This window comes from Furipterus horrens, unplaced genomic scaffold (genome assembly GCF_987537825.1).
Source record: "Furipterus horrens unplaced genomic scaffold, mFurHor1.1.pri manual_scaffold_10, whole genome shotgun sequence".
Lineage (NCBI taxonomy): Eukaryota > Metazoa > Chordata > Mammalia > Chiroptera > Furipteridae > Furipterus > Furipterus horrens.
The window spans coordinates 52,878,202-52,894,842 of NW_028327180.1; the positions used below are offsets into that span (position 1 = coordinate 52,878,202).

The 16,641-nt window shown below is 39.6% G+C and overlaps 1 protein-coding gene across 3 annotated transcripts in view; it reads left to right on the top strand.

Moving 5' to 3' along the window:
* Positions 1-16,641, top strand: part of ADAM28 (ADAM metallopeptidase domain 28) — a 59,235-nt gene that overhangs the window by 5,659 nt on the left and 36,935 nt on the right. For all 3 annotated transcript variants that reach the window (XM_090288980.1, XM_090288979.1, XM_090288981.1), the window contains exons 2-5: positions 8,217-8,320; positions 13,157-13,233; positions 14,739-14,817; positions 15,916-15,992. In XM_090288980.1, coding sequence (XP_090145106.1) covers positions 8,217-8,320; positions 13,157-13,233; positions 14,739-14,817; positions 15,916-15,992 — 337 coding nt within the window. The remainder of the gene's footprint in view (positions 1-8,216; positions 8,321-13,156; positions 13,234-14,738; positions 14,818-15,915; positions 15,993-16,641) is intronic.

The following is a 16,641-nucleotide window of genomic DNA, read 5'->3' on the forward strand; positions in this document are numbered from 1 at the left end:
TTGGGTAGTATGGCCATTTTGATGATGTTGATTCTTTCCATCCAAGAACATGGTATTTGCTTCCATTTATTTGTATCTTTCTTAATTTCTTTCTTCAATGTTACATAATTTTCAGAGTACAGGTCTTTTATCTCTTTGGTTAAGTTTACTCCTAGGTACTTTATTTTTCTTGTTGCTATAGGAAATGGTATTTTCTTTTTTGTCTCTGTCTCTAAGTTTTTATTGTTGGTGTACAAAAATGCCTTAGATTTCTGTATATCTATTTTGTACCCTGCTCTTTTGCCAAATTCACTTATTCTATCGAGTAGTCTTTTAGTGGAGTTTATAGGGTTTTCTAGGTATACTATCATGTCATCTGCATATAATGGTAGTTTTACTTCTTCTTTCCTGATTTGGGTGCCTTTTATTTCTTTTTCTTGTCTGATTGCTGTGGCTAGGCCTTCCAACACTATGTTGAATAGGAGTGGAGAGAGTGGACAGCCTTATCTAGTTCCTAATTTCAGGGGGAAAGCTTTCAGTTTCTGTCCATTGAGTATGATGTTGGCTTCAGGCTTCTGATATATAGCCTTAATTATGTTAAAGTATGCTCCCTCTATTCCCATTTTGCTGAGTGTTTTCATCATAAATGGGTGCTGTACTTTATCAAATGCTTTTTCTGCATCTGTTGATATGATCATGTGGTTTTTGTCTTTCATTTTCTTTAGGTGATATATTACGTTTATTGATTTGTGAATATTAAACCATCCTTGCATCCCTGGGATGAATCCCACTTGATCGTGGTGTATGATCTTTTTGATGTATTGCTGGATCCTGTTTGCCAATATTTTATTGGGGATTTTAGCATCGATGTTCATCCGTGATATTGGCCTGTAGTTTTCTTTCTTTGCTGTGTCTTGACCTGGTTTTGGGATTAGGGTAATACTGGCTTCATAGAAAGAGTTTGGGATTTTTACCTCTTCTTGGATTTTTTGGAATAGTTTGAGGAGGGTAGAAGTTAGTTCTTCCCTAAATGTTTTGTAAAATTTGCCTGTGAAGCCATCGGTCCAGGGCTTTTGTGTGCAGGGAGATTTTTGATTACTGTTTCAATTTCCTTCTTTGTTATTGGTCTGTTGAGACTTTCCACTTCTTCTTGATTCAGTTTTGGAAGGTTATATGTTTCTAGAAATTTGTCCATTTCTTCTAGGTTACCAAATTTCTTGCCATACAGTTGTGTGTAGTAATTTCTTACTATCGTTTGTATTTCTGTGGTATCAGTCGTGATTTCTCCTCTTTCATTTCTGATTTTGTTTGTTTGGGTCTTCTCTCTTTTTTTATTGATGAACCTGGCTAGAGGCTTGTCGATTTTGTTTATTTTTTTCGAAGAACCAGCTCCTAGTTTTGTTAATCTTTTGGATTATTTGTTTAGTCTCTATGTCACTTAATTCTGCTCTGATCTTGATGATTTCCTTCCTTCTTCTTGCCCTGGGCTTTGTTTATTGTTGTTCTAGTTCTTGTAGCTTTAGGGTTAGCTTTTTTATTTGAGATTCTTCTAGCCTTTTCAGATATGCCTGTATTGCTATGAACTTCCCTCTTAGGACTGCTTTTGCTGTGTCCCATAGGTTTTGGGCTGTTGTGTGTTCATTATCATTAGTTTCTAGAAATTTCTTGATTTCTTCTTTGATGTCATTGTTAACGCATTCATTATTTAATAGCATGTTATTCATTCTCCATGAGTTTGGGTGTCTTTGATTTTTTTCCCTGAGGTTAATTTTTAGTTTCAAGGCATTGTGGTCTGAAAAGATGTTTGATAGAATTTCAATTTTCTTGAATTTGTTGAGGTTTGTTTTGTGACCTATTATGTGGTCTATCTTTGAAAATGTTCCATGTGCATTTGAAAAGAATGTATATTTTGCTTCTTTGGGGTGAAAAGTTATAGAAATATCAGTTAAGTCCATGTGGTTTAATGTGTTGTTCAATGCCTATATATCCTTGGTGTTTCTTTGCTTCAATGATCTGTCTATTGTTGATAATGGAGTGTTGAAGTCCCCTACTATGACTGTGTTGTTGTTGATATCCTTCTTGAGGTCTTCTAGTATTTGCTTTATGTATTTGGGTGCTCCTACATTGGGTGCATATATGTTTATCAATGTTATATATTCTTGATGGATTGTTCCTTTAAGCATTATGAAATGTCCTTCTTTGTCTCTTTTTATTGCCCTTGCTTTGAAATTCATTTTGTCTGATATGAGTACTGGTACCCCAGCTTTTTTTTCGCGTCCGTTTCCTTGGAATACTTTTTTATATCCTTTTACTTTCGGTCTGTGTAAATCTTTTGTTTTGAGGTGTGTTTCTTGTAGACAGCAAATATGTGGGTCCTGTTTTCTTATTCATTCCATTACCCTATGTCTTTTAATTGGAACATTTAATCCATTTACATTTAAGGTTATTATTGACATGTATTTATTCATTTTTTCTTTGTACCTCTCTTCCTCTACTCTTTTTTTATCTTCCTTTTTCTTAGAACACACCCTTTAGCATCTCTTGCAATGCTGGTTTGGTGGAGATGTATTTTTTTAGTCTTCCTTTGTCTGAGAAACTCCTTATTTCACCTTCTATTTTGAATGAGAGCCTTGCTGGGTAGAGTATTCTTGGTTGTAGGCCCTTGTTTTTCATTGCTTGAAATATTTTTGACCATTCCCTTCTGGCTTGTAGTGTTTCTGTTGAGAAATCAGTCGATAGCCTTATTGGAGCTCCCTTGTATGTTATTTGCTGTTTTCTCTTGCTGCTTTTAGGATTCTCTTTTTGTCTTGGAATGTTGCCATTTCAATTATGATGTGCCTTGGAGTGGGTTTTTTTGGGTTCCTCTTCATTGGAACTCTCTGTGCTTCCTGAACTTATATAACTTTTTCTCTCATCAGATTGGGAAAATTTTCTGGCACTATTTCTCCTATCAGTTTTTCAATTCCATGCTCCTTTTCTTCTCTCTCTCTTATTCTGATGATCCTGATATTATTTCTTCTCATGCTATCCTGTAATTCCCTTACATCTTGTTCATATTTTTTTCATTCTTTTTCATTTTGCTGTATTGTCTGGGAATTTTTCTCTACATTATCTTCTAACTCACTAATCTGATCCTCTGCTTCGTTTAGTCTGCTTTTGACTGATTCTACTGTGTTTTTCAGTTCAGAGATTGAATTCTTCATTTCTTCCTGGTTCTTGTTAGTAGTTCCTATGTCTTTTTTTATGCTGGTGTAGTTCTCTGCAAGTTCCCTTTAATTTTCTTGGAGCTGCTGGTAACTTCCTTGGAGGTTGTCATAGTTGTTTTTAAGGTTGTCAAGTATATTGAGCTTCTTCACCACCATTGTTTTGAATTCCGTGCCTGACATTTGGGCTATGTCTATTTCATCTGCCTCTCTTTCTGGGGATTCCTCTTTTCTTTTTATTGAGATGTTATTTCTGCATCTTACCATGTTGGATTCTTCTTGTTTGTTTGTTTTTTTGGGGGGGGTTGTCTGCTTTGACTTCCGACCTTTGTTGTATGAGACTCTTTATAGGAGATCTGGAGGTTTCAGTTGTGCAGTCTCTTTGATCTCCTGAGCCTGATGTTCTTGGGTTATTCTTTATGTCATTTGTTTATGCTGTCTGGTTATATTTCAGATGCTCTTTGGTAGGATCTTCCTTCTGGCTAGTTGATTGAGAGTCACTCTTTCCACTTTCTTGAGTTATTTTGTTGAGATGCTGTTAAAAACATAAACACACAGCCCAGGCAGGAGACCCACAGCCTCAGAAATATCCCCCACCCTCTATCCCGCTATTGTCAGCCAACGAGCCAGTATTAATATAAATGTAGAGAGATTAGAGCTTTTACACTATAGGAAGAATAGATAAGAGTTGTTTTTAGGGAGGAAAAATATGATTTTTGAGAGAGGGGATGATAGATTAATAATAGTTGAGACTATGCAAGCCAGTAGGTAATATTTACATTGTATTTTAATAAAAATAGAAGAAAAGGATGGAAAAATGCAGAATATATTAAGAAAGTGGGATTGTATAGTATTGGATTTATCTAGTAGTTATATTCTATTTATTTAGAGTGAAAGGGAGGCTAAACTAGACACACAAACAAATAAACAGCGATTAAAGGGGAAGGATGAGAAGGAGAGATTATGTGAAACAAATTAGAGATATAGTATTTTTGTTTATTTGTTTGTTTGTTTGTTTGTTTGTTTTCCCCTCCTCTTCTCTTCTTTTTTCCCTTTTTTAAGGAAGGGAAAAGAAAAGAAAAAGAAAAAAAAAAGAAGGAATGTTTTTACTCAGTTCAGCCTTCATGTGTTGTCTTCTTTTTCTGATCTAATGTGGCAGGTCAGAGGTTCTTGTTCCTTGCAACAGCAGTGCGCGCCCGCAATGGCCAGCACAGCGTGCTCCCTTGGCTCCCGCTGGAGCCAGCTGAGGTGCCTTTGCTCTCGAGCCCCTGGGTGCGCAGGGCGGCCCGAGAGCTTGCCTCGGGCCTGTGGAGCTGCGCTCCGGAAGCTGGTCTCTAGCTTCCCAGGGCGGGGTCCCAGACACTTGGGCACAGTGGAAGTGAGTGACTGGCGTCTATTGAAGCCGGGCCGAGGTGCTTCCTCGCTCTCACGCCCATGCGCACGCAAGGTGGCCCAAGAGCTAGCCTGAGTCCTGAGGAGCCCAGCTGTGCTCCGGGAGTTGGTCTCTTGCCTCTTAGGGTGGGTCCAGACACTTGTGCACAGTGGAAGTGAGCATCTGTGAGTCGCTGCCGCCTGCTGTTCCAGTGCCGCAGCCGCCCCCTGTTCCTGCACCCGTCTGGGCAGGCATGAGCGGAGCCTAAGCAAGTGGTCTGCGTTCTGGTCTGGGACCCGGCGCCCACAGGAGCTGTCTAGGGGTATCTGCGCATGGTCCTCTGCGTGTTCAGTGGGTCCTCCCTGAGCCTGTTGGGGCACTGATCTTATGTCCATTGGGGAGTGTCCGAGGGACGCCTGGACTCACTGCCCCATACACCTGGGCCAGTGAATGAGGGCACTTCCCTATGCGCGCCCGCGTGACCCAAAGGGAGGGTTGGGGAGTGGACGAGTGCACCTCTGTGCCTGCGCTCCTCAAGAGTGTCCTACCACCCCCAAACTTTCCACCCCTGTCCGCAGTCCACAAGAGAAAAATATAAAAGAGAGTTATGTTCTCACTTGCACAGCAGTATGCTGTCTCCTGTCCTTCAGTGCCAATGCCACTTGGTCGAGTCCTGTCTCTGCCAGCGGGCAGAGATCCGCTGTCCTCCCGACTCCTCTCTGGGGAAGCCTGTGGTCGCCAAAAAGCCTTTGTGTACTTCCAGCCACAGCTCGGGCAGCCGCCCCAGGCAGGAATCCCGTTTTGTTCCCTTTTCCTCTGCTATCCTCACTAAACAGGTTGTTCCCAGATGGTTTTTCTCTAATCCAGCAGTGTCAAGGCTCGACTCCTACCAGTGTCCAGCTGCTCACTGAGATGTTCTGTCTGCAATTAACCCAAACTGCAGACGGGTCTTGGGAGCCTGAAAGCGCAGCCTCCCCTCACTCCTTCACCATCTTCTGATTCTGCCTTATTGCTTTTGACTGTGCAAACCAGTGGGGGTAGGAATGGAGGCAGAAACTGTCAGTCTCTCAGCAGAGTTCACTTGTTTAAAGGGTACCCATGGTCCTAGAACATTCTCAGACATACCCACTCTAGGAATGACGGCCAGAGCAGCAGCTAGAGGGCTGCCAGTCCAGTGAAGAAGTGGGAGAGGTGCCTGGAAAAGGGGCAAGTGCTGGGAAAATGGCATTGTTCCTTCTCAGACCCCTCCCCTACATACAGCTCCACAACATGATGAAAGAAGTCGCCCATTACTGACAAATACCTAAGGCTCTGCCTTCTACAACATAGTAGGAGCGACAGCTCTCCCTGGGACATGAAAGGAAACAAACACAGGAGCCTTCCAGCCAAGATGGAGGCCTGGACTGACACGCTCTGTCTCCATCCACAACTAAGAAGGATTACAACTACCACAAAACCAGAAATAACCAGAAGTACCAGAAAATAAATGGAAGCCCAATGTATGAAGTTATAAAGAAGTGGTGCTCATTCGGACAGGTAGGAGGAGTGAAGCCAGGGAGAAGAATTCTGCAGCAGCAGCAGTGATGGAAGCAGGACAGCGGTAAGCACAGACACCCGTATTTAAGGGGAGACGAGAAGTGCCTGGGGAGCATCCCTGGCTGCAGATCAGACCCATAGCTTGCGATTCCAAAGCCAGGGAAGGCAGACCTCCATTGCCTTAGACTGTGAGGCTGGAGGGGGTGGGATGGAGGAGGAGAAGGCTCCCTGTCTCTCAGCAGAGAGTGAACAGCAGAAATCCATCTTGGACCCCCACTGCTGCAGAAAACGCCACAGCGTGGTGAGACAGGTCGCCCGGTTCTTACCAGTGCACAGGGCTCCACCCCTTATAGTGTAGGAGGTGTGACAGCCCTGCCTAGGAAGCAAAGGTAAACACAAAATGGTCAGGATGGCAGGGATCATGAGATAGAGATCCTGGTGACACAGCTGACCAGATAGCAAATATATAATCTAACAAAGCAGCAGATAGGAAATCTTTCTGAGGCACAGTTCAGAGCTTTGGTTATATGAATGCTTACAGACCTAACAGCAGATCTTAAACAAGATGGGGAAGGAATGAAGGCTAGTCCTCCTGAAATGAACAAAAACACATACAAAAGTAGTGGTGAGGGCAAGAAAACCAGGGATCAAATCAACAAATCGGGACATATGGAAGGAACAAACAGTCAACCAGTGCAGAAAGAGGAAACAAGAAGAGAGGAAAATGAGGAGAAGCTCAGAAACTTATCAGACAGCTATAAGCGGGCCAACATCTGAAACATAGGGCTGCCAGAAGGTGAAGAAGAAGAACTAGAAATTAAAAAATCATGTGAAAAAATAATGAAGCAGAACTTCCCTAACTTGGGGAAAGAAATAGACTTACTGGTGCAGGAAGCACAGACAGTTCCAAAACAACTGGACCCAGGGAGAACCACACCAAGACACATTATAATCAAAATGTCAAAAATTGAGGATAAAGAGAGAATCTTAAAAGCAGCAAGAGAGAAGAAGAGAATTACATACAAAGGGGTCCCAATAAGACTATCAGCTGATTTCTCAAGAGAAACTCTGCAGGCAAGAAGGGACTGGCAAGAAATATTCAAAGTAATGAAAAGCAAAAACCTACAACCACGATTACTCTATCCAGCAAAGCAGTCACTCAGAACAGAAGGGCAGAGAAAGTGCTTCCAGGACAAAGTAAAATTCAAGGACTCCATCAGATCCAAACCACTGTTATATGAAATGTTAAAGGGACTTGTTTAGGAGAAGGAGGATCAAAACTATGAACATTAAAATTAAAACTATCACAACAACCAACAACAGAAGCTAAGCAATTGAAACAAAGGCAGACTAAGTAGGCAACAAGAGTTGGAAAAGAATTATAGGTATGGGGAACTTTTGGGGGGGAGGTCAGTGGGGAGGGGGAAGGGGGGAAAGGGAGGGAGATGGTACAGGAATTAAGAAGCATAGTAGGAGAGAGTGGAGTAGATAGTAAGATATTGAGAAGAACTATATGCACAACCAATGGGAATGGACTAAGGGGGGGGCAACTGGAGGGAGGGATGTCACTGGGTGGAGGGGAACAAAGGGAAAAGAAATTGGGACAACTGTAATAGCATAAACAATAAAGCATATTCAAACAAACAAACAAAAAGGAATATTTTCAGTGGGGTCGCCCTGGCTGGTGTGGCTCAGTGGATTGATTGCTGGTCTGTGAACTGAAAAGTCCCTGGTCCAACTCCAGGACACATGCGTGGGTTGTGGGCAGGTCCCCAGTAGGGGGTGTATGAGAGGCAACCATCATGCTTCTCTCACACGTGGGTGTTTCTCTCCCTCTCCTTCTCCCTCCCTCACCCTCCCTTTAAAAATAAATAAAATCTTTAAAAAATGTATTTTAAGTAGGGAATTATTTAGAGGTATAGGTTAAAGTAAAGATTTGAAAGGAAGAGTGTGTCTCTGATTTTTGGGGTATCTTTTGGCAACTGCTCTAACAACTCTGACATAATGAGAGCCCTGGCCTGTGGCCTCCTTCATCAGAAACATGTAAGGAAGACCATTTCCAACCAGCCTGCAATGCTTCTGCTCAGCTAAAGTGCCCCTTCCTTTTTTTTTTTTTTTTTTTTCAGTAATTGCTCTAAAAGATTACCCTGGAGGAAAGAATTATGAAGTGGTTTATCCCAGAAGACTCCACCCACTACATAAAAGAGGGGCCAAGGAGCCAGATCAACAGGTACAGCTTGTGATTTATCCAAGACAAAAACAACCTGAATAACTATATTTAGTATATAAACACATATGCACATATATACACACATTTGTATTTGTTTCCTGACCAATGATATGCTTATTAATCTTCACAAAAATACAACATTATGCCTTATGTTCCAGATTAAGGTTCTGACAGTTAAAATAAACTGTCTAAGGTCATACAAGTTTAACATTCTTATGGTAATATATAATTTATTCTACCTATTCCCAAAGAAATTTGATAAACTTATTATCTATATATCTATACACCCACATACAAACAAAACCATCAACATTAAAACTGAAGCAGAAATAAAATATTGTAGATGAATGCCTGCATATATACATATTAAATTAAGATTAATCACTGTAATTAAACATGACATTTGCCTCTATCTTTTCTAAAAAGGCAGCTATTCAAGTTTGTATAAATCTTAGTACTTAATGAAGTGACACATTCTCAGTCAAAAAAGGAACACTACAACAATCATTAATTCAACAAGAATTTTCTAATTACCTACAGCTGGAACTCACCCATGAGAGCCAGGGAAATCCAAATAAATGAGACATAAATAATAACTTGCATCTACCTATTGTAAGATGCAGCTCACTGGGGACTCCTAGTTCCCAGATGGATACTGCAAGGTACCTTTCTTCACTGAGTATTTTGAGAACAACTTGAATGTGTGTCCAGTGTTTTTCATTACAGTTATATAGTGAGTTCTTCACAACTGCAAAATAAATTTAAGCTTTTGAGCAGTTTATTTTGATAAAAAACCATAAAGTAGTTATTGGCACATACTAGATGATCAATTTGTTAAATGATTAAGTAGATGGATGCAGTTGATACAATGTACTTGATATTTATTGAAAATAACTATCTAGTCAACTTCTGTTAACTGGCTATATGAAACTTCTGTGAAAGTGTAAGGGACCTGATTTCAGAGGGCTTTTTTTTTTTGTGTTCACATCTTAGCTTTGTTCATTCTCCCTGTGTACATTTAGGCACACACAGACTTCAAATTCTTCGGCTGAAAATAGAAATAGTAATAGTCATGTTTATCTTATATGCCAAACCAGGCTGCAGTAATTATTTCCCGTTCAAGAATATGCTATGATGTTATCCTATGTAACTCATAAAATTACACTCTAAGGTGCTTTGTGCTTAATGCTATGGCTTATTAAGCCATTTTGTTATCTTTCTGCTTCTCAACATAATCCCCTTTTTAGTTACCCTGGGTATTCCTAAGGCCTTTCGTTAGAGCATGCTTGCATAGCCATATGCCCTTTCTAATGGAGCCCTCGCTACTTCAAATGTTCGCTCTATATGTGAAGCCAAGTCCAATTTTCATTTTTTTGTGATAGATAAATCCCTTTTCTGAAGGCATGCTTTAGTCATGGTCTGGGTTATGCCATTTGGTCTTGGATCTTTTTTTTTTATGTTGATTTTATTATAGCGGTGGTGTGTGTATGTGTATATGTCTGTTTGTATAAGAGTGTGTGTAATTTTCACTTCTGAGTTTGAAACTACTGAGGGCAATAAAGAAATGTGTTCTATGTCTTTGCCATGTCTCTGTTCCTCCTTCACCCTCATCTCCCAGTCCCTATCCTATAGATTTAGCAAACAAAAATACAGGATATCCACTTAAATTTAAGTGTCAAACAAATAATGTTTTTTTTTATTATTAGTATCTCAAATATTGTATGGGACATGCTAATATGGAAAACATATTCACTATTATCTAGATTCTAATTTAACTGGTGTCCTGTATTTTATCTGGCAATCAAGCTATGTGACTTGAGTTATCTTCCTGTGAACATGTTGAACTACACCAGAGACGTCTCTCCCATTCACAAATATAAGATCCCATGCTGCCAAAAATCTGGTATTTCAGTCCTGCCCTGTCAGGGTTACCGAGTTCTGCATAGCACACTTGTGTGCCAAACCTAAATCTAGTGACATTCTTGTCTGCCACACAGCAGGCACATTCTTTCCCCTGACATAGAATATTCTCTTTTTGTTCAGGTATAGATTATGACTAATAAAAACACTGTCTTATAGATACAAGCCAAGATCTTGGAACTTACTTTAGTGGTTTCTGTACTGAGACTATTGTCCTTCTTTGTGTAAAAAAGTGATTAGCTATTACTCAAAACATTCAGAATTCATAATGCATGTGCCCAAAGGGATCTCTGTATCCCATAGATGCCCCCTAACTCTCAGTCTAGATTAATCACATCTCAAGGCCTCCTGGAGTGTGGTACTGTTGTACTTATTATTGTACAGCTGTGCCCTGTACTGGATAGGAGACTTGGGCACCGGTGTCCGCTGATTTTCTGTATGTTATGGCAAGACTTGAATTAAGATCTTCCCTGGGCCTTTCTATTTCCTGTGTGCCCATAAGCATCTTACTGACTCTACAGATCTGTTCACATTCAGGACCATCCAGGACTGTGGCCTTCCTATTCTAATCCACTCCCTAAACCTTACCCACAGAATTGCTTTCTGGAGGAAATGTTCATATACTTATATCCCTGTGACAAACTAAACTAACTCAATAGACTCCACATCATTTTCTTCTGTGGATGTTCTCCAAATCCAGGTGCTTTTTTACTCTCCTAACTCCTAGTTCGGAACCCAGATAGAACACAGACTGGACACAGTTCTTATTAGCAGGCATTGCTCTTCACCTGGGATCATGCTTGAGAAGCACAGTTATAACTTTCCCCAGTGCACCCTGTTTCATAGAGACTGGTTTTCTTCGTTGCTGTTTCCTCTCTCATAATCTCTATGCTTGTGTCGGCTGAAACTCCCACTCCAAAAGTAATGATTATTTTTTAAACAGTACCCCAGTAATATTTTTAGGTGAAGATCCACTAAAACTCTAAATGATAATAGAAACAGATATCTGAAAGGCTCCTCTGATTAGAAGTTTATTTCTTGTATCCTCCTAATATTTTTATTCTGTCTGGTCTTTCCTAAACCTGAATAATAAGTGATTACAGAGATTCCTTATAAATTTTATTTTTCACACTCAGGATTTTTTTGACCATCTGTTATTCATGAAAATGAACTAAATTATAGTAGCCTCTCCCCATCTAGGCCCATAGTATGAGATATTTATGGTCATGGACATTTGACCCTAGAGAAGACATTAGTAATTGATAATTAAAAGAAGATAGGGATCAAAATAGCTGACCTTGGAGATGGCAAATCTCTGTATGATACCCCTGACCTGATGGGTCTAATTCACTGTTGTCCCTTGATGAGCTCAGGTACTGTTCTGGGCAGGAGAGGGAAGAGAGAGGAAAAGCTGAACCTCAGGTGTGGCAGCAGAATGGTTCTCAATCGTGTTGTCTGCTGTATTTAGATCTCTTTAATAAGAATGTCTTGGCACTTCCCGGTGAATGTTTAGATGTTGGGTGTAGCCAGGTGAATAACCTAGTTTTATAGAACAAAGTCAAAACTCATTACCCAATAAAATCTTCTGTATAGTCTTCTATAGCTCCTTCTATATATAAGAGGTTTGTCCAGAAAAAGTCCAGCCATTGTTAATATAATGAGAATGGTTAGCGCGAAATTGGTGTAACCTGGCAGCCAAAAAGAGTGGACTGGAATGCACGTGCGTGAACAATGATGACTTCACTGTACTGGTCAGCAGGGGCAGTAGATACTGTTGAGTGAGCATGTGTACTGTGTGGCTGTCACATTCAAAATGACTGAGTGAGTATATTCAGAACTTGAATCTGCATCAGATTTTGCGTTAAGCTTGAGCAGTCCTCCACAAAAATTATTTGGATGATTCAGAAGGCTTTCAGGGACAATGTAATGAGTGCAGCACAAATAAAAGTGTGGCACGAATGCTTCAAAGATGGCCAAGAATCTGTTGAAAGTGATCCACATTCTGGAAGGCCTGCAGCAAGCAGAACACCTGAGAATGTTGAATGTGTACAGGCTACAATCAACAAAGATCAGTGACTGACAGTGCAAGAACTAGAAGCTGATCTGAAGATTCCAAAAACTACTGTGTCCTAGATTTTGACATAGGATCTTGGCATGAAACGTGTTGTGGCAAAATTTGTTCAGCAGTTTCTGCTACCAGAGCAGAAGGAACATCATGCTGCAATTGCTAATGGCTTGATTCAAACCACTAACAATGAACCAAATTTCCTCAAGAAGGTCAGAATCAGAGATGAATCATGGGTCTAGGACTATGATCTGAAAACAAAGGCCCAGTTGTACCAATGGAAGTTACCTGATTCTCCATGCCCAAAGAAGGTACAGCAAAGTCGCAGCAAGATCAAGACCATGTTAACTGTTTTTTCATCTCTCAGTTATGCATTGCTTCTCCAGGAAAGCCTTTCCTTCCCTTAGGATGTTAGACATCCCACAATGCTTCCATATTTATATTATTTATCATACAATGTAACTCACATTTATTGTCTGTCTTCGTACAAAATAACAAGCTTTATGACAGTAGGTACCATTTTTTTGTTACTTTGGACTAACTTTCCAGAACCAAGCCATATTTGCAAATAACTGGTACTCAAATAATATTTTTAAAATGCATAGATGGATAAATGAATAGATAGATGGATAGGTGGATAGATTGATGAATATAAAGGTCTCACAGATAATTTGTCTACTCAGTTAGCAAAGTTGTTTGATTTGTTAAAAGAGGCAGGAGCATTTAGCCTTATACAGACTAGTGCTAAAGAAAAGCAGGCATTGCTTGCTAATGACTAAACAGATGGCCCTAGCAAAATGAATATTTGTATGTGTGTTTAATTACCAGCAAATGTTTGTGCATTTTTACAGGAAAAATTTGAAACTGAATTGAAATATAAAATGACAGTTAATGGAAAAATCGCAGTGCTTTATTTGAAAAAATCCAAGTAAGTGTCTTTGCTTTTGATATAATCCTCACCAACAGCAAATTAGCATGTGGGAAGTGTGCTAATTGAATCTGTTCTTACATATGGCTCATGTAAACCTTGTAAACCTGAGCTAATCAGCTTTTGCTCTCAACTGGCCCAATAGGGTTAATGAATATTTATTCCTACTGAAGTCACAGAAACACATTGGATAAAACAACAGTTTACCAGTACTTTGATATTTCTAATAACAAATGATGAATGAGGTGCAAGTAGACATACATTTCATCAAATTCTATAAAATAGCTATAGATTTTTAACTCTTCTCCTACATTATTTCATTTTATTATTCTAGCATTGAAAGATTAGATTTTAAAGCAATTCACAACCATTTTTATTGGGGGAAAAAAAAGACATATAAATTAAATAAACTCTAGGGGCAAAGAAACAGTGAGTAGTAAAACCAGAGCCGGGCTCCCCAGATTCCAACACCAATGCCCTATCCACCCAGCGGTCCCCTAACCTGGCCATTTCTCTCGCAGATTATGTTGGGTTCTTGCTCCTTTGTACTATTCATGCTGTTCATCAAACTTCCATGTTCCTTTTCAAGTTTCACTGCCTAAACTCTCACCCACATATGGATTATCCTCTACACTATTTCAAAAGTAGTTTTTCCAAATCTGTGCTTTCAAGCTCATTGGATCCCTCAATTATTCTATATAGGACAGCAAGATAGGCAAACATACTCTCACCTTTTGCAAAACATCACAACTGATTGGAGTTTGAAAATAGTGTGGTATAATGGAAATTAGACAGGCCTGGGATTAAGGCAGACCTAAATGTAATTCTATGCCACTTGAACTATTTAATCTCATCTGAAAAATAAAGAGAAAAATATTTACCTTGTAGGATTGTTGATAAGATTTACTAAATGACTCATGTAACAGGTCTACCCCAGTGATCAGTGTAGATACAGCATTTAATACATATTAGTTACTTCCTTTTCTCTTCACCCTATCTCTTTAAAAAATATAGTCAGGCTCCTATTTTCTAGAGGGTCTCATTGAAAGAATTTTAAGAAGCTTAGTGGAAACACTGGAAGGGCCATAACTACCAAGTGCAAGTTAATTTTCAATAAACTTTACTAGTCCCTGGTGAAGGGCTAGGTGGAAAAGCAATTTGCTTACACTGGAGGGGAGCATTGCTCTTTTCAGTCATTTTTTTTTTTTTTTTTTTTTTTACCAGCTTCCCTGTTCTCGGTTAGATTTCTCCTCCAATCTCTCCTTAGACAAGCATGCAAAGTCTGGTGAGCAAGCAGGCATTGTCCCATCTGCTCACGAAGGTCCCTGCACCTCTCGCTCTCACTATTTTGAGCGTCTCTTTCATGCTTGGACTTGTCCTCAGAGGTTCAGAGGAGGAGTTCAGGAGTTAAAACCTCACTGCTTGCCCAATTAAAGTGCTCCTTTTGGTCACTGAGCTTTTCAGTTAGCATGAGTAAGCATGACTTTCTTTCTTTTTGTCTCCAGGGACCTCCTTGCACCAGGCTACACAGAAACACAATATAACTCCTCTGGAAAGGAGGTCACCACCAGGCCGCAGATCATGGTAAAATGGAGTATCCTAGATTGAGTGTTAACTGGGATATGACCTGCACACCCAAATGCAGTGCCATTGCCAAACAAATAGTGGAAGGGAAGCAGCATTTATAGCATTAGTACTTTATTTACCAGTCACTTCTTAATTGCTCCTCCATCATTTGGAGAGTTTGACAAACCCAAAGTCATTTCTTGACACCCATGGTAACCTTACCAGCCTTCAAGTTATCCCTATAGGAGATCAGGCAGAAGGAGCTTCTTATTTTTATTAGAAGACTGAAGAATCACCTACCTCTGGTGTTCCATGTTAATGTCTGTCACCTCTAGATCATGTAGTCTCTGAAACTCAGGATTATTTCCTTAGTGGTAGGATTGTAAAATTCTGTGTTTTCTTTAAATAATTTCCACTCCACACTTATTCAGCGAAGACAACAGTATGAAGTAACACAGAGGGTATGTTATCATTGCCATCTTTTCAGAGGTCTGTTTTCTATTGGAAAACCTCCACACATCTCTTCTATAAAATTCTGCAGGAGCACAGGGGTGTACAAGGGCCAATACCTTGTCTCTCCCAAAGTAGAAAGGTGTACACGTAAGAAAGAACATACCATAAGAAAGGGTTAGGGTTGGGCATTTTGCTCCAAATGGAGGCAGGGTTTTCACTTAGTCTGGTGAAACTCTTGGGATAAATCAAGAAATAATAACGCAATCTGAGTGACACATTCAATAGAAAGAGCTCACAGTTGTTAGAAAGAACATGAGCAGTCAAGGGAAAGGATGAATGCTTGATGTTTGGGGAGCTCAGGTTTCAAACACACATCTCTAAGTTGGTTTCTCCCAGACAGTATGCACCCTATTGTCCTTTCTCCGCAACACCAACATGCACACCAACACTTAGTTAACACTTTGTGGTCATTTGAGATCATTAACTAAATAGTAAAGATTTTAACCTTAAAAAACTTTAAAAATGCTTTTAATATCCTTAGTGGACTGTTGTTCAGCATACGATGATTTTAAAACATAGATCCTATTTTAAATTTGAATTTAGCAATGGGTCTAAAACACATGCACACCCTCCCTCATAAAACCCCTTCCCTCTTTTCTTTAGAACGACTGTTATTACCAAGGACACGTCATTAATGCAGCATTTTCTGAAGCTAGTATCAGCACGTGTAGGGGCCTAAGGTGAGACTTCATGATGGTTTGGATGTATCTTTGATGGTGTGTGTATGTGTGTGTTTAATAAAACTAAAGACTATCCAATCTAATTAATTATACCATAGATAAATATAAATTCTAAGGGCTAAATTTTTTAAATTTGAAGGGAACATGGCTCCTGTTGATAGCAGTTTATAAATAACAAACCAGAATTGCTTTCTGAATTACTTGTGTTTGATCGTTTCCTTGTTTTCAAAGTAGAGGTTTCGCATCCCAGTTTTAAAGACAGAATCTTTTAGGGGCCGGGAGCTCTTCTTCACCGTTTCTCTTCACTCTACAATCTATGACTTGCCCTACTCATGCCTGTCACACCCATTTTTTTTTCTGTGTTAAGGGCTCCCCATGTATCTGCCAGCAGTAACATACCCAGATTTCTGATGCCCAGATTTGATTATCTCATTTCCTTTTTCATATATGTATATCTTCATGAAATCTTCAAAATCTGATACTTTCACAGTGCTTCTTATCTCAGTGGATTGTATAATGAACCAACAACCACTTGCCTAATCTAGAAACCTAGGTTCTTGATGACTTATTGCCCCTCGACTACCCATTTTTAATCCATTATCAACTCCTATGATTATATTCTCTAAATATGTTCTGAGATTATTTACTA